The following is a 24,869-nucleotide window of genomic DNA, read 5'->3' as shown; positions in this document are numbered from 1 at the left end:
GGGCAACAGATGTGGGAGTGTTGCACGTGTTATACATATTTCTTCATGTACTGGTGTGTGTGTGTGTGTGTGTGTGTGTGCTATGTGGTTAAGAACTAGTAAGGATTTATGTAACAGCAACAATTGTAGGTGTGCGGTTGTGTGTGAGGAAGGTCAGGGTGGATGTGGGATGTGGTTAGAGATGGGGTTCAGCATGGCGCGGAGGTGCTGGAGAGGGGTTGTATAAGTTAGAAGTTGGGGGTAAGTTGCAGCTGTGTGGTTGTATCTCTCTGCCTGCGTGTTTTGCTCTATCAAGTGGCCAGGAAACGCCTTCAGTTAGTGCTGTCTCATTGACGGCCAACGAGTTTCCTGGAGGAGGGGTGGTGGCTGTATATGTGTATGCGTGTGTGTGTGTGTGTGTATGTGTGTATGTGTGTGTTTGCGTGTGTGTGTGTGTGTGTGTGTGTGTGTGTTGGAGGGGTGGAGTGGCAACTGCTACATGGAAGAAGGGAGAAGGGAAAAACAGAGAGAGAAAACAGCCACCAGGATGCTCTGGGAACCCCTATACAGCCAGTTTCAGGACCGCACAACAGGAAGGACTGCTTTCACAACAGTGCCACGGCTGCCTCTGCCCGCTCTGCTGTGCAAGGCTGCCCTGCCCCCCTCCCCACTCTGCTCTGAAACCACAGAGAGGATTAGAGATTGAGGCTGGGGTCACAGCACAGTCTTTTACAGCAAAACAATTAATTTGTTGTGCTGGTGAGAGTTATTTGACATTTTATGACGTTATTTGACATTATAGAAGCTCACTTAATAATGGCCTCCTGGTTTCATTCATTCAGTGGTAGATGCATTGGAGTACAAGCCTTTCAAATTGTATTCAGATTGAATGCAAAGCAAATGTTTGCATCTTTATTCATTAAAATAAGACTGCTGGACTATTGCAGACATTAGCTACAGGTAGCTTACAACATAAAATATGTGGTTAAATGACAGCTCGGATTCTGACTGAGGTGTTTAAAGTTACTTTCCTCCAGTTTTTTTCCTTTTTGTCTTTTATACATTCATGGAGAGTCACTCTATAAACTCCTTTGGATAAATATAATTTTTTTTACTCAAATTAGAACTTTTTCAGATGAGTCTACACCCCAATTTGCGCATCCTACAGAAAATTCCCATTTGCATCCACTCACATCATTTATGCATTCAGGCTACCTGTAAGATTTGTTTTGCATTCTGTCGTACTGTAACACTAGTTCAAATTTATTGTATCCAGATTTATCTTTGGATAATCCCTTGAGATGTACCATCTCATTTTCAAGGGGGACCTAAATAAAAGTTATACAATATGAGCGCAGGTAGAAAAAACATTTTTAGAGAAAACAAACTAAGAAACAAACAAACAAACAAACAAAAAAACAAAAAAAAACAGTACAACTAAGAATCATCTAAGTCATACTAAATCAGGAACATAAATAGATCATTCATTGACAAATAGTGTCAGTGAGAACATTAAGTAATACATTTATAAAACATAATAATATAGGTGTTATCATGGGTATGTACAACTGAGCCCATAATAAGAAAATGACTGAACAAGTGGAAGGATGATAAAACAATATGGGTCAAAGATTTACAGGTAGATTACTCAGATGGAGCTTTAAACATATAGACTTTCTTATCTATAGACTTAGAGACTACACAAACACAAAAAAGAGCTGTAGTGTCTCAGTTGATAATTGGATGACAAAGGTACCATGGACTGTTTTAAACTGTGAAGTTAATTGAAATGTGTACATTAAAAAAATCTGTAGCCAATATTTTGATGGGAGAGGGCCAATTAAGAGTTTCATACATTGTACAATGATTTCTGAAAGGACAACCAAGATCAAATCTGCATAGTCTATTGTAAACTATATTGAGAGGAAGAAGAGAAGTTTTGGATACAGCCTGATATACAACGTCAACATAATCCAGTATCAGTCAAATGAGTTGTGACACAAGCTTCTCTTTTATAGTAGAAAAACAATTTGTGGATTGGTAAAGAACACAACTACTGAATTTAATTCGCTTTACAATATGATTGATATGGCATTGAAATGAAAGATCAGAGTTGAGCTATAGGTCCAGGTATTTGGTATTTGCAGTTGTGTACCATCAAGACAGGCAATAACACATGAAAACGTTATAGATTTGAATTTAATGCTTTGGTGCATACAGAAAATCATAAAGTGAGATAAAGTTTTATTGAGTAGTAGTTTATTAGCTGTGAGCCAGTTGTATTCAGGCTGCAAAGGTTATTCACTCTGTTATAAATTAGTTTTAGAAGTGTATATTACAATGTTATCCACATAAAGTTGATCACAACATTCAGAGCAGGTCGAGGGGGCATCATTATTTAATAAAAAATAGAAATGGATCAAGAGTTGAGTCTTGAGCCACAGTTGTTGTTTTATTTATGTATCTATGATTGTGCTAATCAATGTGAAAATAGTAGGAAAATCCTTCTTCCAAACATCCTAATTGAATCCCATTGTGCACATTCCCTCTTTAACCGCATACTCCTACCTCTTTACCAATCCACTCATTAATGAGAATGGTTTTTAATCAAATCAGCTCAATTTGCTCAACATCAACTGCTCAAGCAAAGTTGTTCTAGTGTTTTTAGACCTGCAGTACATTTTTATTAACATACAGTAACGTACAATATAGGTCAAAAAAATTAAACCTTATAATGGGAGCTGAGACTGCTGGGGTGTTAACCTACTCTCCCTCCTCTGATACAGGAGGCCAAGCAGGGAGATGCTGGCCGGTCTGGGACTCAGAGATAAAAATGTCCTCACCACCACCCACCTCCTCCTCCTCCAACCCTCTGTTGCGCCCCTCTTGCCACCACATTCACACCCACACTAACACAGAAATACCACTTCATCAGCCACGTGGAAACTAAATATGCATGTCCCATGTAAGTAGTGGTGATGCTAGAAGGTTTTTGGTCCTAAGGCAACTTTAGAATGGAAACATACTGAACAAGGTCATGATTAAACTGTTTTTTTGGGGCTTTAAATGACATATGCCATATGCCCTGTATCAAACTTTTAAGACAACGCTCAAAACAGGACAAAGAAGCAATCATTTTATTATAAATGCTCTTTAATTCATCACTGAAGAAAATTACAATATTATAAGTGTATGTGTCTTGAATTACTGACAAAGATTTAGAATATATTATTATTCATGGAAATATACGGTATGAACAAATATCATGGCTACAATATTAAAATAACATTATTTACTGTGTGTAAGTATGGAGGTTTGAAGTTAGGAATCATGAAGACATTTGTTTATAAAATAGTAAATCTAGTTTGACAGTGGTATTGTCATACAAGCACAAGTGGACACAGTTTGCGTGTGTTTCAAAAATCACCAAGATGCCAAAACAAAATCATAAAAATCCTTAGCCACTGTTTTTGAATTATATATTATGATGGTTTAAAAGAAATGTTTTTACATGTGTTACACATTTCATTTACACACTCTATTCAGTCTTTCATTCTGTTTTCAATACTTTCTCTCCTTGTTTTGCCAGGGAATCCATGCTGTCGTTCACTGTTCTTTCCACGTGTTTTGCAGCTTCGTCTGTGTTTTCTAATGTGTGTTTATTGCTGAATTTGCGTCTGCCCACTTCACTTACTGCAGATCCAGCAGCTGCCCCGACAGCGCCGCCAATCACACCCCACAAATACACACCAAGCACCAAACCCAGCAATGCAGCCCCTATGACTACTTTAGGCACTTTTTTAGCAGTTGTCCCAAGTTTCTCCCACACTGAGCTCTCAGCAACCATTTTGGCCCCGGCTTTGGCCCCAGAGCCCACCTTCCCCCACACCGGACTCTGTGCCACTGTCTTTGCACCAGCACCGATTCCAGCTCCGAGATGCACTGAACTGTCTGCTACCAGTATGGCCCCAGATTTAGCCCCTGAACCAACTTTTTTCCACATGGGACTTGCTGCCGCTGCCTTTGCTCCAGATCCAATCCATGCTGAACTGTCCACCACTACCTTGGGAACTCTATCACCTACTAGTTTGGAGACATGTCCAGCTCTAGTTCCCACCTTCTCCCACACAGAACTATCAACCAACATCTTCTGGACATTTTGTGCTCCACTTCCGACCGCTCCCCAAATTGGGCTACTTTTCACTTTCTTTGCTCCCTCACCAGCCCACACAGAAATATCCCCCAATAGTTTTGGTAACATCTTTGCAGTAGACTCCATTTTCTCCCTCATGGAATGAAGAAGTGAAGGGGACATGCTGGAAAGTGTGAATGGAGGAAGGCTCTCAATATTCATGGTACTAACACTCATTTCTGCCTCATCCCTTGTTTTCTCAATCTCATCTTCTCTCACTTCCTCTTCTGCCTCAGCCACAGGCTGCATGTAGGGATAGAGTGTCTGCTGCTCATTGCTCAGCTGTCTAACTTCTCCTTGTATTTCTTCTTCTAGCTTTTTCCTCCTTTCCCTTGTTATCTCTACCTGTCTCTGCCTCACTCTGTTCTCAGCTTCCTGAAAAGCAGGACAAGAATAACACTGTCCGTCAGCCTCCCTCACCGTCTGCTCCACCTTTTCTAGCAGCTCTGCCACATTCTTCCTGTCCTTCTCACCTCCTTCCATCTCTAGCACATGAAACCTGTCCCCGCATTTCTCTACAAGCTTCAACAAATCCTTACGCTGACCAGCAATATACGCCTCCACACTATTGTTCCCTGCCTTCCCGCTTTCCCTCAGTCGATCTGAATGAGTAAAGAGGACCAGAGTGTGTCTCTGGACTGCCTCTGGGCCAAAAACAACCTTGAGGGATGTGAGAGCCTGCAGCTCAGTCTTGGCAGGCTGGTCTATGGGGACACACAGAAGGAAAGCATGGGGACCAGGACTGGACAACGCAACGCAGGAGGAGATCTGAGCTCGTACCTCATCCGGAGTACGTTCAGAGTTGAACCAGTCTGGGGTATCCACCACTGCCACCTGCAGGAAGAAACAAAGAAGACAGATGAAGCCATGTACAGTAGAAAACACTACAGAGTTATGGGAAATCTGCCAGGTCATATTGTTTGACACAAAACAAGAAGAAAAACTCAAAGAGTATGAGATATATCAAAGTTTTGGGATTTCTGGCAATGGCACTAACCTTTCTTCCTGCAACAAGTGCTTTCTTTTTCCCACACTCCTGAGTGACAGCTATGAGGCTGTCTGGGCGTGACTCAAATCCCTCCTGACCCAGTATTCTGTTGCCTGCTGTGCTCTTTCCTGCACCAGATCGTCCGAGCAAAACCAGACGAAGCTCCGAAGAGGATGGTGAGGAAGATGAGGATGGTGTGGAGGGAGAGGAAGCAAAGGCTGGCACAGAGGGGGAGGAGGAGAAGACAGGCGAATGAGGAGAGGAAGTGGGAGAAGCCTCTGGAGATCTCTGTTCAAAGCTGTTAATTCTGTGGTGAACTGATAGGAGAAATCAAGAGTTCAATGTGGAAATGTTATAAATGACAACTGCTCATAAACATCAAACATCATAAGAGTGGACTGTTATGTGACAGTGACTTACAAGTAGTAACCATTTTCGGCGATGCTTTACTCTCAGACATTTGTGAGAGTATAGCTCCATCTACAGAGGAAAAACAGTAAATATAAGTCCTACATTTTCTGCTCACTTTGACTTTTCTTCTTTCTTTCTTTACATGCCATTGTATAGGAAAAAAAACAAAAAAACAAGAACTGTGTTCTGTTGATCTTTACCTTCATTTAATCTGAAACTGGGGGTCCTTTTCACCTGCCTGTCCTCATGTGGCTGTGAATGTGACTGTTGCTCTGGTGCTGGAGTTGAATGAAGCCCATCAGACACTTGGCTCGCTCCCACACTTCCCTCCATCTCATCCCTCTCTTTGTTTCTCCTGCTCTCCAGGGCAACGCTGTACTGCTCCTCTCTTTCAACTTTCCTCTGTGTTTCTGTATTTCGTTCGCAGGTTGATGCGAGTGACTCTCTTCTCTCTTCCTTTTGAGCTCTAAAAGTCTCCATAAGTTCTTGCTTTCTTTCTTTCACTCGATTCTCCAGGTCTCTCTCCTGGGTTGTTTTCATGTAGAATACTCCGTGTTTCTGTACCATATTGTCCACCTGTTACACAAATGAACGACTTTCATTTAGAAAAAGCCCTTCTACTCACATTTGCAATTAAAATGTCACATTTTATAATTCCTGCACTTAATCTCCATTGTGTGATTAATTCCCATGTAAACCCGGGTTACAATTTACTCCTGCTACAACTTTATAATTATCAGAAATACTGTTGTGACTACAGCTGGGATAGATTGTTTGAGCGTGAGAGAGAGAGAGCTCAAACACAAGCAGTATGCAATAAAAATACATTTTACGTTTAGAAAATGTTAAAAAAAAAAGTGCTTGACACCTAAATAGCATCATCCCCATTAAACAGAACTGAATACATATGTGAGATCACCACCATAAACAAACATAACTATAACACAATAAGATAATAAAACAAAAAAACTATCACTACCTCAGCATTTAAGCTATTACAGTAATCTGTAGTCAAACCTGTTACCTTCTCCAACAGCACACGGACCTGCGCCCTGTCCTGGCGCTGACGATTATTGATGACATCGTACGTCCCACCGCAACGCTCAATTATCTGCCTGAGGCCTGGGTGCTCTTTCTGCAGGTATTCCTGCGGTAAAGGATTGGCGTGTGTGAAATTAGACTTGCAATGGTTTGCCTCTGCTTTCACAACCATCAGCCGATAAGTCCAAACTGGACACAATGAATGGTGATGAAATATTCCATCAGTGTCTGTGAAATGAAACTGCAGTTTCTCAAACTATTGAGAAAAATGGACCTGCATGTTGAAGCTTGTTTTAAAGTAGAAGATGCCTCCTCCTATTTCCAGCAACATTTTAAATACACAAACTGATGCAATATTGTTTTAAATGTGTTTTTAAAAAACCTGGAAAGTTTAGACAGATCACTTTTATTCCTGTGTCAGTGTGTTATTACGGGGCTGGCTAACTTCATTTAAATTGAACAAAAAAAATCTGATTTGAATTTCAGCCCCATGAAAACCAATAGTTAAAATTACTTAAAATAGGACATTGAAAGAAGTATAATGTGTCAAGAAGGAATGCTGTACTGTTCTTGCTTAGTGCACTGACCCAGAACAAGCTTTTGTGATCGAAAAGTTAAATTTCTGCTCTATTTTTTTTTTGTAGAGTGCATGAAACCAAAATATATACACATCTTTTAAATGGTAAAATAAAGAGGACTTGAAATGTATATTCCAGTACACCACAGAAGTCATCTGTATTACCTCCACTGTCTTTCCCATCAAGTAATCCCCACAGGTCAGCAGGACCAGAGTGTGATCCAGCACTTCTGCACCAAACACCTTCTCCAGTTCTGCAGGCACAAGACCCTCCATCTGGGAACACCATTGAAGAACCCATTGTTAGGGTTTTATGTGGTGAATTTACTCTCATATCTCACAATTAAAATCATGCACATGATAGTACCAAGAATGCAAGAATGCAAATTGAAATATGACTTAAAAATCTGATCTTCTAAATGCTGTTGATGTTTTCATGAGTTGAAATAGAAGATACACCACAGATGAAGGGACAAACAGAGACTACAACCAACCTCTGTGAACTGGTTAACAGGCACCAGCAGAAGAATTGCATGTGGACCTGGTGCTACCAGAGTCATGGCTCGCTCTGTCTCTTTCCTGACACTGTCCTCCATCTTGCCACCACTCCAGTACCATCTTGGTGCCTCTACCAAGGTCACCTTCCTGCCCTCGGAGACGCCCTGTCGCAGCTGGCAGCTCCTGGCGGCACTGGGAGAGACAGGGGACAGCTGGCTGAGGATGGTGTCCCCTGATGATGTCTTTCCACATCCAATGTTCCCTAAAAGGATGAGTCTCAGCTCAGGGAGCAAAGACCCACGGTGGCCCTCTCTCAAGTGTTCACTCATAGCTAGAAAGACAGAACAGGGGTCACATGTGAGAGCTGGATGTTACTCAGTACCACAGATCTATGTATACAGTACTAAGCTAAATCAACTGAGAGCAAAGGTGTATTTTGAAAAAAAAAGTTTGTCTGTTTCAGATTTAATCCAAAAAATAAAATCTGAACATAAACACATGAAAGTTGTGATCAATTTGATGTGACTTATCTGCGTCATCTGTGATTATATGATTTGTCACTTTCCTTCTCTGTCTACAGTGTTTGTTTTTATCTTGTGGTTAATAGAATGATGTCTTTTTATTCAGTTTCCTGCACATTCCCTTCATCTACTTTAACCTGTTATGCATGATTTAGCAAGAACTACGATAATTGATAATGACAGTGCTCTCATTCAGAGAGGTATTCATTTCACTGGAACCTTTCTTCCTTCCTTCCTTCCTTCCTGCATCCCCCTTTTTCTCTGTGTACATGATAACCACACCTTGCCAGTCCTGTCCAACTACATTCTACCTGGACTATTATATTTGGACTGATATGCAAACATGCACAAAAACACAGCCACTTACAAATGCACACAAATATAAAGCATTCAGAATCACACCACAGAAACAGCTCAGTATTTCATGAAGCCTGCACACAATTAGCTATGAAGTGACACTCAAACATGGCATTAAACTACTACTGAAAGTAAATACTACAAGATGATAGGCACTAGTTGTCAGGTGTCTATTTAAAGATGGCTTAACACTAACAACCATTGGCTCAGATCACAGCTAGCTCGTCTAAATACACTATGGTGGGTAAAATCCTTGCAATCAAATATTAACTGAAACTTTAAATGATCAATTATAATCAACACTTTTCTGCTACTGTTAGCTTCCTCTGTATTATTGAGATTACTACATAGTATTACTAAGCAATAGGAGGCATACTTAACTGTTTGAAGTCTTTGAAGCTGTGTTCATGTACGGTCTTCTCTGAGTGCTCTGTTTTATATTTCGCTCATCCAGACAACTTCAGTCCATGTCGGTTCCCAGCTGGCGACTAAAAACTGCCTACGCAGGTGAAGGACATTACCTGTCACACCACTCCCCATTTGAACACATGCACGCATGAACACACTCGTACTTTTTCATGCACAACAGTTTTCTTTGTCTGCAAGCGGCTAAGCATTCCAAAATGGGGCGGATAGGTTGTATCCTGAGGCATATGTGAATCATTCTGCCATAGTTTTAACTACCACACCCATTAAATGTCAAAACTCATCAGCAACTGTCAAATAAGTTTCTCTTCAGGGTTTACAGTTGCTTTTTACTGTAAATATTTGATCTGTTAAAGAAAGCAAAAAAGTAATAAGGAACAGATATGGCAATTTACAAACGAAAGTCAGAATAAATCAAAGGAATCTCACTCTGCTTGTGTTGTATGTCATTCATTAACATTCACAAAATTATACTTTGTATTTTTATTCGACATACTAGGTGAAACCCTCAAAGCCGCAAGTTTGACTTCTTCAGAGATGTAACTTTCAGATAATCTAATCAAATCCCAGCTGGATGTTGGATTTACTGATTATTACAGCAATCAGATAATAGTACATTTAATTAGAAGTGAAGAACCTATAGCCAATTAGTTAATTACAAAACCACATGGATATGACAATATTTCAAAGCATATATTTATCTCAGCATCAGTGGTTACATGGTTATATTGCAGTATGGCAGGTTTGGATGCACATATCCCCCCAGTTTGAGCTTAAGGTGAACTTTTTATGCTTCCACATAATTGTACGAGGAATGAAATTAACCAAGATGTGTCAACATAACTATGCATTTAGATAGGAAATGAATTAGTTGCTTTTATGTCGCTACTGTCTTCTGTTCATGTGGAGTCAAGTCTTAGGTCACTAGAGATTCACATGTCAGGTGTGTATTGGTACACATTGACACTTTGTACTCACAAATCTGTACTTATCAGAAATGAAGAAGGCGAGGGTGATGAAAGATTTATAGCCAGAGTGTTATGAAATTAATATTACATTTAATTATAAATCTAAGAACATGTTTACTCATGAGGGTGTTTGATCAATTTCACTGTGATCCAGAAAAAGTGTACCGTCTCCCCACAGTGTCACGTTCAGTGTGTCCAGTGACTCAGACAGTGTTGGATCATTACACAAAAAGAAAAAAAAAAGTTAAATTATTCAATGTTGGAACACACCTTTTATTTTAATGACCAATATAAGTAAGAAAACCTACATATCTGTTATTAACACAAAAATAATATTCTTAGTGCAACCCAATATTGTTTGGATATTATTATTTTCCTAAAATAAACTAACCTAAAGAATCAGCATATCAGAAGGAGCAATATACAGGCAGAGGAGTCTTCATCACTCATAACCCTGGCATCACATAGGAAATGTTTTCCAGAGTAGTAGCCTTAAAAAAAACATGAAATATATATCATTTAAAAAAAATCATTGGTGGTACAATAATATATATACTAAGTGGATGCATGGTCATATAGTGTACACAATGTGGAGACAGTCACTCACCAGTGTGTGTTGTGTGCAGCTCCTCAGCTCTGGTATCTGTGAGGTGAGGCAGATGAGCGGAGGCAGCGCGCACAGCAGAGAGTCCAAGAGCAGAGACAAGCTACTGGACACACAAACCGATTTCTGCAGAGACACACAGAGACCTGTGAGATTGCTGCGTGTTCTCCAGCAGTCAGAGATCAGTGTGTGGTCTGAAGGATGTAGCAGAAGTTGCGTGTTGTCAGTTTTGACTAAACTGATCACTGTTTTGCATGGGCAAATGTGTCTGAACGCATATAATTAGACACGTTTGTGTCAACACTAGAGCTAAACAGTCAAGTGTTTTAATTTTCAGACTGCAACAAGTTTAACTTTAGCCAACAAACGAATTCAATCACGTTAGAACTAATTAATTAATTTAACCTTTTGGGAGTTGTAAGTATTCAGATTAAAAAGGGACACTTTGCAGTTTTCTTCTAAACAAACAAAAGTTATATTTACATTGGGTGTTAAAACTCATCATGTACACTTTTAAGATCTAACAAAATGAACAAATGTGTTTTCTTCCTCATCCTGCATTGATACCATGCATGTTTCTCTTCTTCCCAGTCACTGCATGTTTTTCTTGATGCGTTACCGCCCCCTAGTGATCACTGAAATAGTGTGAAACTATTGGCAGGACTGTGTCTGCACACACACAAAAACAGTGACCCACTCTCCTGCACCTTAGCACTACAAAAGATTAGAAACTTTAAAGTGTAAGTTAAAAGCAAGGTTTTATCCCCATCGTACATGAGACCTATATTCACTGATCTGATTCCCCCCCAAACCCCCCCCCCCACACACACACAAATACAGTCAATAAATTAGCCACTACACAATGGCTAATTAATTTCTGTCTATCAATTCAACAGAACATGGCCTTATGAAGGAACAATTTAGTGGGATTGGGTTAGGATTTGAGAGATTCAAAACAAATATCATTCACATATTATCACAACATCAAAGAAGGCATCCCAGAATATCTAGAAGAAATCTACCCCCAGCGTTTTATCATATTTGACACTGAGATTATTCTGTTTTCACCAAATTGAATTTACTCACATTTGTCACCTGAAGATGCTGCCCAATCAGAGACAAGGATTCCCCCAGAAGGTGTAGATGGGCTGCAGCACTGACAAGATCACGGTCAGAGAAGTCAAGACTCCTGGATGTGGATCTGAGTGTGTCCCAGGCTGAACCAACAGGGCTGCAAATAGAACTAATTGTCTCATTAGTCACGGGGCTAGATACCACGGGACAAAGTGTTGAGCTCATCGTTGTGGCAATGGCTGTCACTGAACTAGGAACAGGTATGAAGGGACAAGGTCTGTGGGCTACTTGTGTGCTAAGTGGACATTCCGCCATGCTGTCCTGGCCGTCATGGTGTACCCAGGACTCCAACACGGAGCTCAGACTCGCCTGGGGGGGGAAGAAAGGTGGACCATGGTGATGAGCAGGAGTGAAATAGAAAAATAAACTTTGAATAACCTATTGGATAATTAATTACATGATCAATGCTGCCTTTTGGTGTACAACGAGAATGCAACAAGTTCTGGATTTCCTTGTTACCAAACACACACAGTGAGGTGAAAAAGGAAGGAAATGGATCAAATCACAGAACGTTTAAATCAATCCTGAAAAGTAAGAATGTCTTACAAGCTCAGGATGTCTATTTATTAATAATTTGGAGTGAAGTGTCTTTTTCTGGCAACATCCGCTTTCCACAAACCTAACAGTTTGTTTTGTGAACACATCTGAATTGCTGTCCAAGCTCAAGACAGACACATCTGTTCTCTCACCTCTCCTCCTCCTCCTTTCTCTCCTTGTCTGTCTTGTGACACAAAGACTGGATATGCAGGGAGGTAGGACTCTACTGCACAAAATTCAGGCTCAGCTCCACTATTACCTGCAAGTGTCATGTATCTGAAAATTAAGGATTATTCCTTTTCTGCACCCTTATATTACACCGTGTTGTCCTATGAATGCTGCAATATCCACATGATACTTCGTAAATGCCATTACCTTAAAAGTAACTTACCAGAGTGTCGTCTTTCCTTATGAGGGGACATCTGAAAAAAGGTGAATAAGTAGCTATCTTGTAATTTACGATATATTGAAAAACGTATACACATCACGATAACCATGGAGCTTTATGAAAACATAAAATGAATTTCAAGGATCAATATCCAATCAATCATATAACTATTAGATTTATTTAAAGCATTACAAAAAGCTGTCTGTTTCACTAAATTGTATAGAAAGCTTTAATGGAGCAACATGTATCAAACTGCAGAGTCTGAGCCCAGTTAATTTACAACCAAAGACATAAACTTGCAAAAGGCTGCACTGCCACAAAGCAGAACAGTTCAAAGTTCAAATGTCTGCACCTCATATTACATATTGCAATGTTGATGCCAGCGAATTAACATAATGACAAGAGACTCTACTCGGGTATATTATTATATCCATTTGTCCCACCCCTCAACTCAACCTAGCTCCAGAGCACATACAATTTGAAAACTGCAGGCCCAAAATCCACCTTGTTAGGCCTCTTGTTGCCACACTCAACATCCAACTCTGGTTCATCCACATCCTTAAGAAAGTGTTCGTGGGACCCTTTCCTCTCTCCCTGGCAGTGTCCACTCACTCACAGTGTGACTCACTCAGTCCTCGCTTGACCATCCATCTACACACCCAGGAATGAGAGAGTGATTCAGACCTGTGGTTTTAAAACTTTTTTCACTTCAAGGAACTCTAAACTGACACAAATTAGACTAAGGACCCCAATTGTATAAGATACCCTGTCTAATAAGCTTTTAGATGTTTTAATACAGAAAGTCATCACCAAACCTGTCATGCATTCTGTCATGTGTTACTTATGGATGAAATTTTTCCCAGAGACCCTCTGGACCCCACTTTGAGAGACAACTGAACAGCTGCAACATTTAGTATGAAAGAAGTGTGTGCTCCAGGTGTGACTGTAAGGAAATATCTGTTTAAATGTATGTTGATTAAGAGGGGGGGGGGGGGGGGGGGTTCATTAGGATAAATGTATCCTGCTAATATAAAAAGTATATTAAGAGTTTGGCATGTTTAGTAAAAGTAAAGCACCTTGATGAATGAAGCACACTCATTTTCAACTGACCCCACAGGTTATAACTTTAAGCTAAACAGAGAGGAACAAACTAACAGTCAGGTGTCTTGCTTAAAATACATTACACCGTAACCATGCAGGTGTGTGCGCTGCACTCTAAAAATTTGCTTTTCTAATTCATTCAGCATTTGTATCTAAAACAGATTATAAACAGATATGGACAAACTGCGTGTCGCCTTATTTCAAGTTCAAAGTCTATCGTCGACAGCGATAAACTTTGTAACGCTGAAAAAGAAAGTTTCATATCAGTTTTCTGGCGACTGAGGTTCGAACTAACATCTGATAACGTCAACAAAAAAAATCACTTTTACGGCCACAATTTCTCCACCTACGTGTGAACTTGCTTCAGTTTCATGTCGGAAACCGTGTGGAGGAAAAAGCTGCTGATTCACGTTTAGCACGTCCCCGGTTTCTCTCCCTCCCTCTGCTTGTGTTCCTGCCTCTCTGCTGACTCATGGTAGACGGTCATTTAATACATCACCAATTATCCTGTCTGCTGGTTAAGCAGAGGCATGTTTAGTGTGCAGGGTAAAACATATCTCGATAAAATGATCTTAGATATGAGCACGGGTTATGTAATGCTTATGAAGTCTGGTTTACTGTTTTACGGTCACATTTTTCTGGCTATGAGCCTAATGAATTGATTTCTATTCAGTCAATTAAAGCTGGCATTTAAAATGTTTGTCCTTAGGCAGTTTGTAGAATTTAGTGGAATCTCACTGACTTGGCAGAAATCGAATATAGGATATGTTTTAATTAATGTCTTATCACCTGAAAATATGAAGTGTTGTTTTTGTTACCTAAGAATGAGCTCTTATTATAGTACATCCATGCTTGGTCCTCTACTATGTAGATCACCATGTTTCTACATTAGCCCAGAATGGACCAATAAAACACTGGCTCTAGAGAGGACCTTTAGCATTTTTCACAAGATTAATTTGATTTTATTAATGTTTTTTATGACTGCCCATTGTTCCAATCAGTGGAAATCTTCATGTAATTATATTTTTTTGGTCAACTCAAGTACATTTATTTCATTGTTGTGTAGCATAATCCGAATATGACATATTGGCTTCAAAGGGTCTTACAGTCTGTGCAACATGACACTGTTAGACCCTTTACCCTATTGTTTATTTTCGACAATTATGTTATCAAAAATGTTGAGTCAACAGTTTAGGGATGATTGTTTCCTGTTTCAACATGAAAAGGTACCTATGCACAAGGGGAAATCCATAAAGAAATGTTTTTCAGAGATTGGTATGAAATAATTTGAGTGACATGCACAATGACCACAACCCCATTGACTGAAAGAAGATCACCTGGAACAACAAATGTGCAACAAACATTAGTGCCTAGCATCTCTAATGCTGTTGTGGCTGAATGGGAGCAAATCTTTCCAGCCAGAATTCAATAACCTAGTGGAAATGTTTCCCAAAACAGTGGAGGTTGTTTAGCTACATGCTTTTCTACATAATGTATTAGATAGCAGGTGTCACTTCAACAAGTCATTATTTGGGTCATATGTTACAAATCCCTTTGAGGCAAATTTGTAATTGTGATTTAAGGCCACATGCCATTAATACAAGTGACTTGACTTGTCATAAATCATATGAGAATCAAAAGCTAGTCTATTTAATAAGATATATAAATCTTACAACATTGACGTATTTCACATTTCATGATGGCCACTGCAAAAATAATTGTGTGATTAGTTATTTTTTCGATAAAGTAGACAAAAATATTTTCTATACTATCTTTTAAATGTTGTTATTGACTTGAATTTAACTGAATATAGGAATAATCTTAATTGTTTACTGCATAACACTGTTCAGCTCTGGTTAAAGAAAAACAAATACTTAGAGAGCAGCACGTAAAAGCCTCCACTGCCCATAACTGCTCAACTTTTTTAGTACCATTTCATTTATAGATCAGTGATCTAGCAGCATGATTAAACATGTTTATGTTTCACATGAACTGAGAACTGGGTGTATTGTTCTGACCAATTCATGTGATTGTTGCTCTCCATGAGTCACTGTTTCAACACTTCCCTCCGCCCTCCCAGGCTTCAGAAACTGACTCTGTCATGTTTAGCATTTGCCCCTCCTCTGATCTGGTTCAACAGTGGAATTCCAAAGCTGCAATGTCACGTTAAGCTCTCAGTTGGCCCTCCTCCTCCTGTTTTTCCAGGGCATTGCTAAACTTCCTTACTCATGCTAAGGCCCGTAGTCCCTCCCTCAACACTTCCAAACTTTTCTCAAAGTTGCTGCATCATGTTAACTCTAAGTCCCTCCCTATTATTTTTGCTGAATTTGCCATATCATGTTTAGCTGAGGTTTTTTTGACGCTGAGTTCCTGTTTTATTTCAGCTGCTGGGAGGGAGGAGACAGAGGGGGATGTATAAAAAGGGGAGAGGACTATAGGCACACAGCACAAACTGTACTGGACATCCAAAGAGAAAACAGAGGATCACTGGGAACATAGACCAAACTACCAAACTTAAAGGACTTTATCCTAACTGGTGAGTAAAACTGAATATTTACATTGCTGAAGTTGTCATACTTTTATACCTCTTGAATCGCTGAAAGATAGATAATTTGTGTCCTGTAAAAGCACATTTCTGACATCTTTACTTTTTGCAGGGCCACAATGGAGACAGAGAAGAAGACTCAGGCAACAGCAGAACTGACTGACATGTAAGAATGAGCTGCTGTGATTTATTATACCTACCACTTGACACTGCAATGTGCATCCACAAAACTGTTCAATACAAGCTTTTTGAATTGGGTTCTTATGCATATTGAGATGTTTTTCTCTTGAATATCTAAATGTGGTTGATCATAACAAAATTAGTAGTGCAGCATCCAAATGTAGGTCTCCAGTACAGTATGTGCTTATTTTCTGCTTGTAAAGTTTTATCAGCTGCACGCTGCCTACATTAGATAAACATCTATTGGTGCTGTAATTCGCAGGATGTATTTACATCACATAATTGTACTTTGGTGCCCAGATGGTACACTTCTTTCTTATCTGTTAAGTTTGCTGATCTTGCATATGATCACAGTCAGCTGGTCAGAAAGTGCCTATTGTCAGTACAATTTATTTTCTCTTGCAGGGATTTGTCAGAGCAAATCAAAAAGGTGACTAAAGACAGTCACGTAAGGGCAGAAAAAACAGAACTGATGATGAGCTTCCAGAGGGGACAAGTCACCCTGTCACAATATAAGGTAATATACACAAATATCCAACTCCTATGCAGTTTATTTATTGATAATCATACTTTTTTATGCATTCTCAGAGATTGATAGGATAGCAGCTACAGTGGCTGTTGTGGTCTTCTGGCTTCTAACTCTCTAACCCCCATTCTCCTCCTCTTCCTCAGCTCCTTCTGAGTTCACTGTATGAAATCTACCAGGCGTTGGAAGAGGAGATGGACAGGAACTCAAACCATCCTGGTGTTGCACCCATTTACTTCCCAGCTGAACTGGCCAGGCTGGAATCCATTGAGAAAGACCTGGAGTTCTTCTACGGTCAGGACTGGAGAGAGAAGATCGTTGTCCCTGCAGCCACCAAAAGATACTCCCACAGACTCAGACAGGTGTGTTTAACTGTATTTTACATATATTACACACAAGCATCTGTGTTTTTTCTGTTAGGTGATTCTAAACTAACACTCTTGATCCCTGTTTTTTTTCTTCTTCAGATTGGCAGAGAAAACCCTGAACTTTTGCTTGCTCATGCTTACACCCGTTACCTAGGTGACCTGTCTGGAGGGCAGGTCCTGGGTCGAATTGCCCAGAAGTCCATGGGCCTGAAGAGCAATGAGGGTCTGTCATTTTTCGCCTTCCCTGGTGTCTCCAGCCCCAACCTGTTTAAACAGCTCTACCGCAGCCGGATGAACAGCGTGGAGCTGACGGAGGAGCAGAGGAACGCCGTGCTAGAGGAGGCCGTCAGATCCTTTGAGTTTAACATCCAGGTAAAGAGAAAATATGGGCAGTGAGTTTAATTTACAAGATTAAGTTAAACTTTTAGCAGCTGATAGATGTTCCATCTCTTGTTTCTGCAGGTCTTTGATGATTTACAGAAGATGCTGAGTGTGACTGAAAATCAGCTGCAGAGTTCTTCGACACACTCCAAATCAGTAACGCTGCAGATCCCCGGTGCCGCTACCAACATGTCTTCACTGCTCAGGATGGTCCTGGGACTCTTTGTGGCCCTGGCTACTGTTAGTATGGGAATCTATGTTTTTTAAGAAAACACAAGAGAAATACTATGTCTGTTGTTGTAAATATTTTAAGATCTCTGCTTCTGTAATATACAGTAAGAATGTTAAACATCCTTACCTAATTATAATTATGTAGGATTTAACTGCCTATAAATGTTAAAATACTGTGTAATATTTTAGTAATTTAACTGAGTATTCAAGGTATTCAAGTCAGAACTTCTACAACTTACATTCAAATGCTCTCTGTAACACTGTTATACAGTGTGCCATAAACTGTGCAATATGAGTACCTATCATGTAAATATGTAAACTTCTTAATAAAATATTTTGTTTAGAGATTGTCTTGTCATTTGGTTTTTTGGCACTGTTCATGTATGCCATTTTCCTGAAATTGGTAATACATTGCTGATGATCAGGGTCCAGCTGGTTGACATTTCTGCTAATGTTTTAGCACCAGACTTTGTGCCTGCTGTTCATTTGGCCGTTGGTCTTAAAATGGTTCCTTGTCAAACACGGGGAAAGGGTCCCTGTTTACATGATTTACTTTTTAAAAATTATTACTAAACACAACTGTGAAACCAGCTAGAGCATGAAGAATTTATTTCTACTTCCCTTCATCAGGCAACCACCTGTTGAAACCAGAGCCACAACTAATTATTTTGTGCTCTCTATTTATATGCATTTTCTTTAAATTATTATTGGCACTACCAAAATCCTTGATTATCTTTTCTATTATTATTTAATTCATGAAAAAGAAAAAGAAAAATGATCATCACAATTTCCCTTAACACCTTCAAATTGCTTGTTGGAAGCAACAAAGCAGAGAAGAGAAGCAAACCCTCACATTTAAGACATGAAATAAACACTACCGAAGGTATTGACAATTTTTGGACTATTAATAAAACTCTTTCTATAAAGTTCTTGCTAATAAGTAGAATAATTGGAAAGGTAACCCAGTATCTAATCTAGTATGAAATCTTCATAAACAGGACTCCTGCTGTTGCATGATCCTGTCACAGTTAATGTTTTCTAGCTTTTTATAAACTATCTATGACTCAAATTGCTTAAAGGTACGCATGTTTTTTTGTCGCCTGCGTGATTACTTTGGTGTTAACACATTGCAGATAAACACAACACACTGGTGTAAAATTTCTTATCCACTTTTATTGTGGTTTCATGGTTTTCATAAAATCTGTGCATGGGCTGCACACATTATAAATTAAAGCACAAAATTATTGTTAACAGTTGCCAGAAAAAAAGAAAAGAAAAACCAAAATAAACATCTGGCTTCATCCCAGGCCTGTTTCATAGTGACACTTATCAGTACAGTGCTGGTATCTGTCTCCTGCTATAGGACAAGTAAAAGAAACAAAGAAACAAACAAAAAATGTGAGAAATGATTGTACTTCACAGGAATTGGCTGACCTCAACCTAAAAAGGCACAGCAGCCTGAGTAAATCAGAAATGTCCTCTCATTTCTTACTTATACCGTCCGGATCTTTAAAAGCTGAAATAATGTTTTACATTCAAGATACATTCAAATGTGCTGCTGCTGTAGCTACGTTCACCATTTTACTTGTTTGTGCTATGAGTTACACAGTCAGTATCGGATAAAACACGTCTGATAGTAAAAGCTGAAAGCATTTTGTTTTATCAGACCCAGGGTCTCTGGAAATCCATCGCTTGCTGCAAGAAGGCCATCAACACAAAACAAAATTCAACAGCTTCAAACTACAAACTGATTACAGGGGACTAATGACGTGGTTTACAACTCACATTGTACCTTAACAAGCGAATCTCCAGCCACAATCCCCTCGATACACACGTGTATACATAAGAAAACAGACAATCGTCTACATAAGCTACAGAGCGCTTGGGATACCAAGGTGCTTTGAGGGGGATTGCACAGCTTATCTTCTCTTTGTAAATGTCACTGACAGTAAACAATAAAACACACACACATGTCTGTATAGCTATCTTAGTGAGGAAATTAATTGACATATACTGTAGCACTCCCTAGCCCCTAACACTAACCATCACAACTAAATGCATAACCTTAATCCTAAACTGAAAATAATTCAAACCAATTCTAACTTAACCCTAAAACCAGGTCTGAAGCCTCAAACAGCCCTTTGAAGGTGTGTCAAAAAGTGAGGGTCAGCCAAAATGTGCTCACTTTCCTAAAATGTCTTCACTTCCCAGGTATAAAACTTAAATTGGTTCTCAATGATAGCCATACAAGTACACACACACACACACAAATAACTGATTTGAAACAAAACAGAGGCACAGAAAAGGAGAGGCTCGATATTGTGGAAAGGCAAAACAACAGATCCACCTCTGTAAAAGCAGCTTAGAAGGAAAAACTTTAGTACAGACAACAAAACGCGAGACAAATAAAGTATAACCAATCTTCAAATCAAAAGCTGAAATGACACCATAAATGGTCATGGGACCTCAAGTCTTTGCTCAGGACAGACTTAGGTTGTTTTTCAGACTGATCGATGATTGCATTTCAGTAGACGTGAGGGAAGGCAATGAAGGCCACAGGTTGATTTGAATAACACTATAACTTTCACTGGCCTTTGTGACAAAAAATGATGCTCACTGTACTAAGACCATATTTTTATGCATCCTCTCCATTCATATTACCTATTGCACATTACATCTTGACAGGGGAGGTAAATGACATTGGTGAAATGCATCTAATTACCTTAGAAATCCCAAATAATAAAAAAAAAGTCAGTCATATAAACATGAAATTACTTTGGAGTAATATTTTGCTACTTGTACAGCTTTCCATATTCTTCATCTCACTTAATTTGGCACACTGTCGTACTGTAAAAGGCAAAGAGTTTCAAAAGCCCAAATCTGTACATATCAGACCAAACAAATGTACTGTTGGGTACAGCTTTCAACATCTTTCTGCGTTCTTAAACACGCTCCAGAGATCTGCATAATGCCATCTTATTGTGGCTACCTGTTTGAACAGCTAAGACAGTTTTGGCTAAAAAGGTGCAGTTACTTTTAGGCAGGAGCAGCCACTAGGGGCTGCTCAGTTAGTTTCGTAACTGGATAGCAACGCTGCGTCAACTGGCTCCATGCAGGAGGGGCAGGTGAAGGAGCGCATCAGCCAGGGGTCAATGCAGTCAACGTGGTAGATGTGAAGGCAGGGCAAGAACCGGATGGGATCACCGTACTCAAAATCCATCATGCAGATCACACACCTAGAGGAGAGAAACTGTTAGTCCTCCTCTTTCTTACTCATCTTCACACATGAAAATAACTTGTTTGTCAATTAGATTTTTACAGATTTTCAAACGCATGGACATGCAGCAGGCTGCTGATTTACTCTGAGCTACGCTGCTGATATCAGATTCAAATAAACACACAGCTCCGTACATACAACAATGATTTAGTCCATCTGTACCATCAACATTTTAAGTCTCCTGCTGTAAAAAACTTTGATGTATAAAACACAATTGTGTTGATCAATCAAAAGGCTTGGATTAAAGTTTGATTTTAAAATGATACTTAAATAGTCCTGTTTTTTTTGTTCCATCAAAACATGTACATTTAAAAAAAACACACAAAAAACTAATGACGACGTGATAAGTTTTGTCACTGTTGAATGACAGCGCCACTATTTAAGACTCACTCTTTAAATTTCTTGTCAGAAGGGTCAGAGCCCGGGTCGAAGATGCCTCTGGGCAGGTGATGGATGAGGCCGATGCGCTGGGCGATGCAGACCTGCTCCTCCTCCGTCAGCTGACTCGCCAGACGACTCTCACCTGGGGTGGGATGGTACACAGGCACTGGATGGGTGCGCTCCTGGAAAAGAAGGAACATAAAATGCATCAGCGTCATCTATGGAAGCTGCAACCATTAGTTGATTAATCAATTAGTTGTTAACCATTAAAAGAATTGCTAACAATTTTAATAACCAATTCATCATTTTTTAGTCCAAATTTTGATTCCATCTTCTTAAAAGTGAATGGTCTTCTATGATGGTAAACTGAATATCTTTGGTTAGTGGACTGTTCGTCTTAACAAAAGGACATTTGAGAACGTTAACTTGGCCTTTGGGAAACAGTGATAGCATTTTCTGACTTTTTATTGTCCGTAAGAACTAATCAGTTAATTGAGAAAATGACGTACAGATCCATAGAAAATAATCGTTAGTAGCAGTCCGAAAAATGTACCACAAACACATAGTTTCCATTCCTGTGCTGCAATTTAAGTAAGTGTTTGGATGTTGGCAAGAAACCTTTTATTAATTGCGTATTGCATAACAATTTTTTGGCTTAGGTTGTAACTGTTGGTTGCTGTCCATATATGGCGCTTTTCCACTACACAGTTTCAGCACAACTCGCCTCGCCTCGACTCGGCACGGTTCCTTTTCCATTACAAAAAGAGTGTTCTGCCTCAAAATGACGTCATATCACTCAACAGAGTTATATTTAGAAGATAATACCATAAACAGTACCCTTTACCTCTTGAATGAAGTGCCAGTGCAACACATAAAATGCAGATTTTCACTTGCCAAAAATTGATTCCAGCTCTTAATTTGATACTGAAAGGGGTTTTCTGCCTCAAAATGACTTCATATCACTTACCACAGTAATATGAAGTCATTTTGAGGCAGAAAAACTCTTTCAGTATCAAATTATTTCGCTACAACTACTTCTTTTGGCCACAGTTGTGATAATTACGTAACAAACGTTAAACTGTCTAACACATACCGTTGCTATAATTGCAGACGTACAGTTGTGTGTATATGCATATTATGACCGTTTAATCAAAAGAAAATCAGACGTTTTATAGCGCTACCGCTCAACGGGCTGCTGTGCGCGCTCCCGCGGCCAGAAATCAGATTCTGGCAGACGATCACTTTTTGGCACGACACCGGATTGGCTCGCTTGGAACCTCACCAGAGCAGGTACTAAAAAAGGACCAGGTACCAGGTACTTTCCCTAGTGGAAATGCAAAAAGAACCGAGGCGAGTCGTGCTGGAAAGGTGTAGTGGAAAAGCGCCAATAGTGACCTAGATTAGTTAGAAAAGTTATTTATTAGCACTAACCCTGATAACAGTTTAGTGGTTTTAGGGTATGTACTGGTGCTGCAACACATCTGTGGCGCAGGAGGTAAAGCAGTTCATCCACTAATCTGCAGATCCGTGGTTCAATCCCCAGCTCCTCCAGTTGCAAGTGTCCTTGGGCAAGATACTGAACCCGCTCATGATAGCTGCACCAGCAGTGTGTGAATGTGTGAGTGAATGTTAACATAAAGCGCTTAGAGTGGTCTGAAGACTAGAGAGGTGCTATATACAGTAGGTGCAGTCCATTTACTGCCTCGTTGTAGTGTCCATATTGTTTCCACATTAGGATTTAACAGCTCATAAACACACCGATGTCGTAAAAACTACAGCTTCCCAACTCTGAAAATGGGAGTAAGTGACTGCAGCAACAGAACAACATAAAACGGTACAGGAAATTAATAATATATTTATAAAGACAAAACAAACAAAAAATAAAACTTAAAAACCCAAAAGAAATAAGAGAACTGAAGACAATGAAGTAGTAAATAAATAAAGATAAAGTGTGTAGCGAGGCACTTTGCTGGTTCTTCATGTGACTGCAGGATAATTAATTTCTGCCAGAAAAGCCAGAAAACTAGCTGACAAGATAGAACCTTTGTGCTTCAGGCTATAAAATTTTGCCATGGAAAAATAAAAAACTGACAATATACTGAAAGGAACTATTTTTGTGTTGGAAAAAACATAATAACACCATATGAAGTACAAATATAAGGGTCATTAATGAAGCTAAAAATATGGCGAGCAAGTCCTTGCTCCCAGAGGCCTGCATCACATCAAACTGAAAAAAGATGAGGAACAAGCTCCTTCTAGTGATTACAAAAAAGTACAAAGATCTGCAATGTCCACGTGTTTTTGCAATAAAAGTAATAACCGGGATAAGTATAATGTAGTATTTTAAATTGTATTTCCATGATCATATTAGAAATATATATATTTATAGAGGTAAAAACCAGGTCAATACTGACTCAAGTAGCTGGATTGGGTATCGCTGGGGAGTTTTGTTTTATGTTGTGTTTTCTTAAATATAAAATAATGGTGTCTTCTACACAGTAAGGCATACAGCTGGTATCGGATCGGGTATCGGTATAGGTAACGGGCTGAAAAAGTCCTTATGTTTATACTGTGTGAAGCCTAAAAGAATTAACCTCTTGGCACAATTTTCTTGAGGTTTTGGATTAGTAGCTTTTATGGCCCGTTGATTTTACGGAGATGCCATGGTTTGCTCTCAGAGCCCCAGAGCAGTGCTTCAGTCCCGGGGCTGCTCACCTCGTAGGGCGGCGGAGGCTCTCCGGGCAGACTGCCCCCCTCTGACTCGTTCAGCAGCGACAGATCATCCGCACCTTGAGAAAACAGACAGTTCCCCATTGAACTGAGGCCACCATGAGAGTATGGACGTCTTTCTGAGGGCTGACACACTGATCAGGCGTCAGGTGGAGCAAAACTAACCAGCCCCCGTCTGAGATGTTTGTCTTGACGTTAGCTTTTAGTTAGCTGGTTGTTTGTTAATCCGTATACATCGACGGTAGATTCGACAGCGCTCACTTGACGGAATCAGACACGATACAGTGTTTAGATACGGTGTCCGGTAAAACAGAAAGTGACACAGGTTTTAATCGTAACAATGACCTAATTTTCTCAGGTATCTGGTGTACGTCTGCTTCTGGTGAGCGTTATCTTTTTTTACCACCCGCATTCAGAGAAGACCCGCCCTACTCTACCTCTGATTGGCTCTGATTCTGATATACTTATCTTGACCAATCATATCATTCCTCATGCATCAACCTAACCAATCTAACCAACGAAGGTAAC

General features: G+C 39.7%; 4 protein-coding genes across 4 annotated transcripts; 1 reads left to right on the top strand and 3 right to left on the bottom strand.

The window, feature by feature from the left end:
* Window positions 1-3,242: 3,242 nt before the first annotated feature.
* LOC133990811 (uncharacterized) lies at window positions 3,243-9,392 on the bottom strand. Its single transcript, XM_062429221.1, has 8 exons — window positions 8,946-9,392; window positions 7,683-8,017; window positions 7,354-7,464; window positions 6,595-6,717; window positions 5,771-6,146; window positions 5,580-5,639; window positions 5,169-5,476; window positions 3,243-5,005 (listed from the first exon to the last, which is right to left on the bottom strand). The coding sequence occupies exons 1-8, from the start codon at window positions 8,971-8,973 to the stop codon at window positions 3,530-3,532; spliced, it is 2,817 nt and encodes a 938-aa protein (XP_062285205.1). The 5' UTR covers window positions 8,974-9,392; the 3' UTR covers window positions 3,243-3,529.
* A 149-nt stretch (window positions 9,393-9,541) lies between these two features.
* On the bottom strand, window positions 9,542-14,171 carry LOC133996747 (HMG box-containing protein 4-like). Its single transcript, XM_062436371.1, has 6 exons — window positions 14,073-14,171; window positions 13,126-13,272; window positions 12,625-12,655; window positions 11,649-12,005; window positions 10,566-10,688; window positions 9,542-10,449 (listed from the first exon to the last, which is right to left on the bottom strand). The coding sequence occupies exons 2-6, from the start codon at window positions 13,176-13,178 to the stop codon at window positions 10,405-10,407; spliced, it is 609 nt and encodes a 202-aa protein (XP_062292355.1). The 5' UTR covers window positions 13,179-13,272; window positions 14,073-14,171; the 3' UTR covers window positions 9,542-10,404.
* A 1,998-nt stretch (window positions 14,172-16,169) lies between these two features.
* Window positions 16,170-18,298, top strand: LOC133990800 (heme oxygenase-like). The gene is made up of 6 exons (XM_062429210.1): window positions 16,170-16,258; window positions 16,380-16,433; window positions 16,853-16,964; window positions 17,120-17,335; window positions 17,441-17,713; window positions 17,804-18,298. Exons 2-6 carry the CDS (start codon window positions 16,387-16,389, stop codon window positions 17,987-17,989), a joined length of 834 nt encoding a protein of 277 aa, XP_062285194.1. The 5' UTR covers window positions 16,170-16,258; window positions 16,380-16,386; the 3' UTR covers window positions 17,990-18,298.
* Window positions 18,299-19,106: 808 nt separating this feature from the next.
* rnf11a (ring finger protein 11a) lies at window positions 19,107-24,735 on the bottom strand. Its single transcript, XM_062428437.1, has 3 exons — window positions 24,327-24,735; window positions 21,621-21,793; window positions 19,107-21,189 (listed from the first exon to the last, which is right to left on the bottom strand). The coding sequence occupies exons 1-3, from the start codon at window positions 24,423-24,425 to the stop codon at window positions 21,018-21,020; spliced, it is 444 nt and encodes a 147-aa protein (XP_062284421.1). The 5' UTR covers window positions 24,426-24,735; the 3' UTR covers window positions 19,107-21,017.
* Between the last annotated feature and the right edge of the window lie 134 nt (window positions 24,736-24,869).

The sequence above is a fragment of the Scomber scombrus genome, chromosome 2 (assembly GCF_963691925.1).
Source record: "Scomber scombrus chromosome 2, fScoSco1.1, whole genome shotgun sequence".
NCBI classification, from domain to species: domain Eukaryota; kingdom Metazoa; phylum Chordata; class Actinopteri; order Scombriformes; family Scombridae; genus Scomber; species Scomber scombrus.
The sequence above is the reverse complement of the archived record's forward strand: the minus strand, read 5'-3'. Positions and strand labels throughout refer to the sequence as shown.

Coding starts and splice junctions, on each gene's coding strand:
- LOC133990811 (XM_062429221.1), bottom strand. CDS start 8,973: ATGAACACAGCTTCAAAGACTTCAAACA. Junction 6,718..7,353: donor TGATGGGAAAGACAGTGGAG/GTAATACAGATG, acceptor CCTTTACCGCAG/GAATACCTGCAGAAAGAGCA. Junction 5,006..5,168: donor CACTTGTTGCAGGAAGAAAG/GTTAGTGCCATT, acceptor TTCTTCCTGCAG/GTGGCAGTGGTGGATACCCC.
- LOC133996747 (XM_062436371.1), bottom strand. CDS start 13,178: ATGTGGATGAACCAGAGTTGGATGTTGAGTGTGGCAACAAGAGGCCTA. Junction 12,656..13,125: donor GCAACAAGAGGCCTAACAAG/GTGGATTTTGGG, acceptor ACCTTTTTTCAG/ATGTCCCCTCATAAGGAAAG. Junction 12,006..12,624: donor TAAGGAAAGACGACACTCTG/GTAAGTTACTTT, acceptor TTCCCCCCCCAG/GCGAGTCTGAGCTCCGTGTT.
- LOC133990800 (XM_062429210.1), top strand. CDS start 16,387: ATGGAGACAGAGAAGAAGACTCAGGCAACAGCAGAACTGACTGACAT. Junction 16,965..17,119: donor TCACCCTGTCACAATATAAG/GTAATATACACA, acceptor CCTCTTCCTCAG/CTCCTTCTGAGTTCACTGTA. Junction 17,336..17,440: donor ACTCCCACAGACTCAGACAG/GTGTGTTTAACT, acceptor TTTCTTCTTCAG/ATTGGCAGAGAAAACCCTGA.
- rnf11a (XM_062428437.1), bottom strand. CDS start 24,425: ATGGGGAACTGTCTGTTTTCTCAAGGTGCGGATGATCTGTCGCTGCTG. Junction 21,794..24,326: donor AGCCTCCGCCGCCCTACGAG/GTGAGCAGCCCC, acceptor CTTCTTTTCCAG/GAGCGCACCCATCCAGTGCC. Junction 21,190..21,620: donor TCTGACAAGAAATTTAAAGA/GTGAGTCTTAAA, acceptor TCTCTCCTCTAG/GTGTGTGATCTGCATGATGG.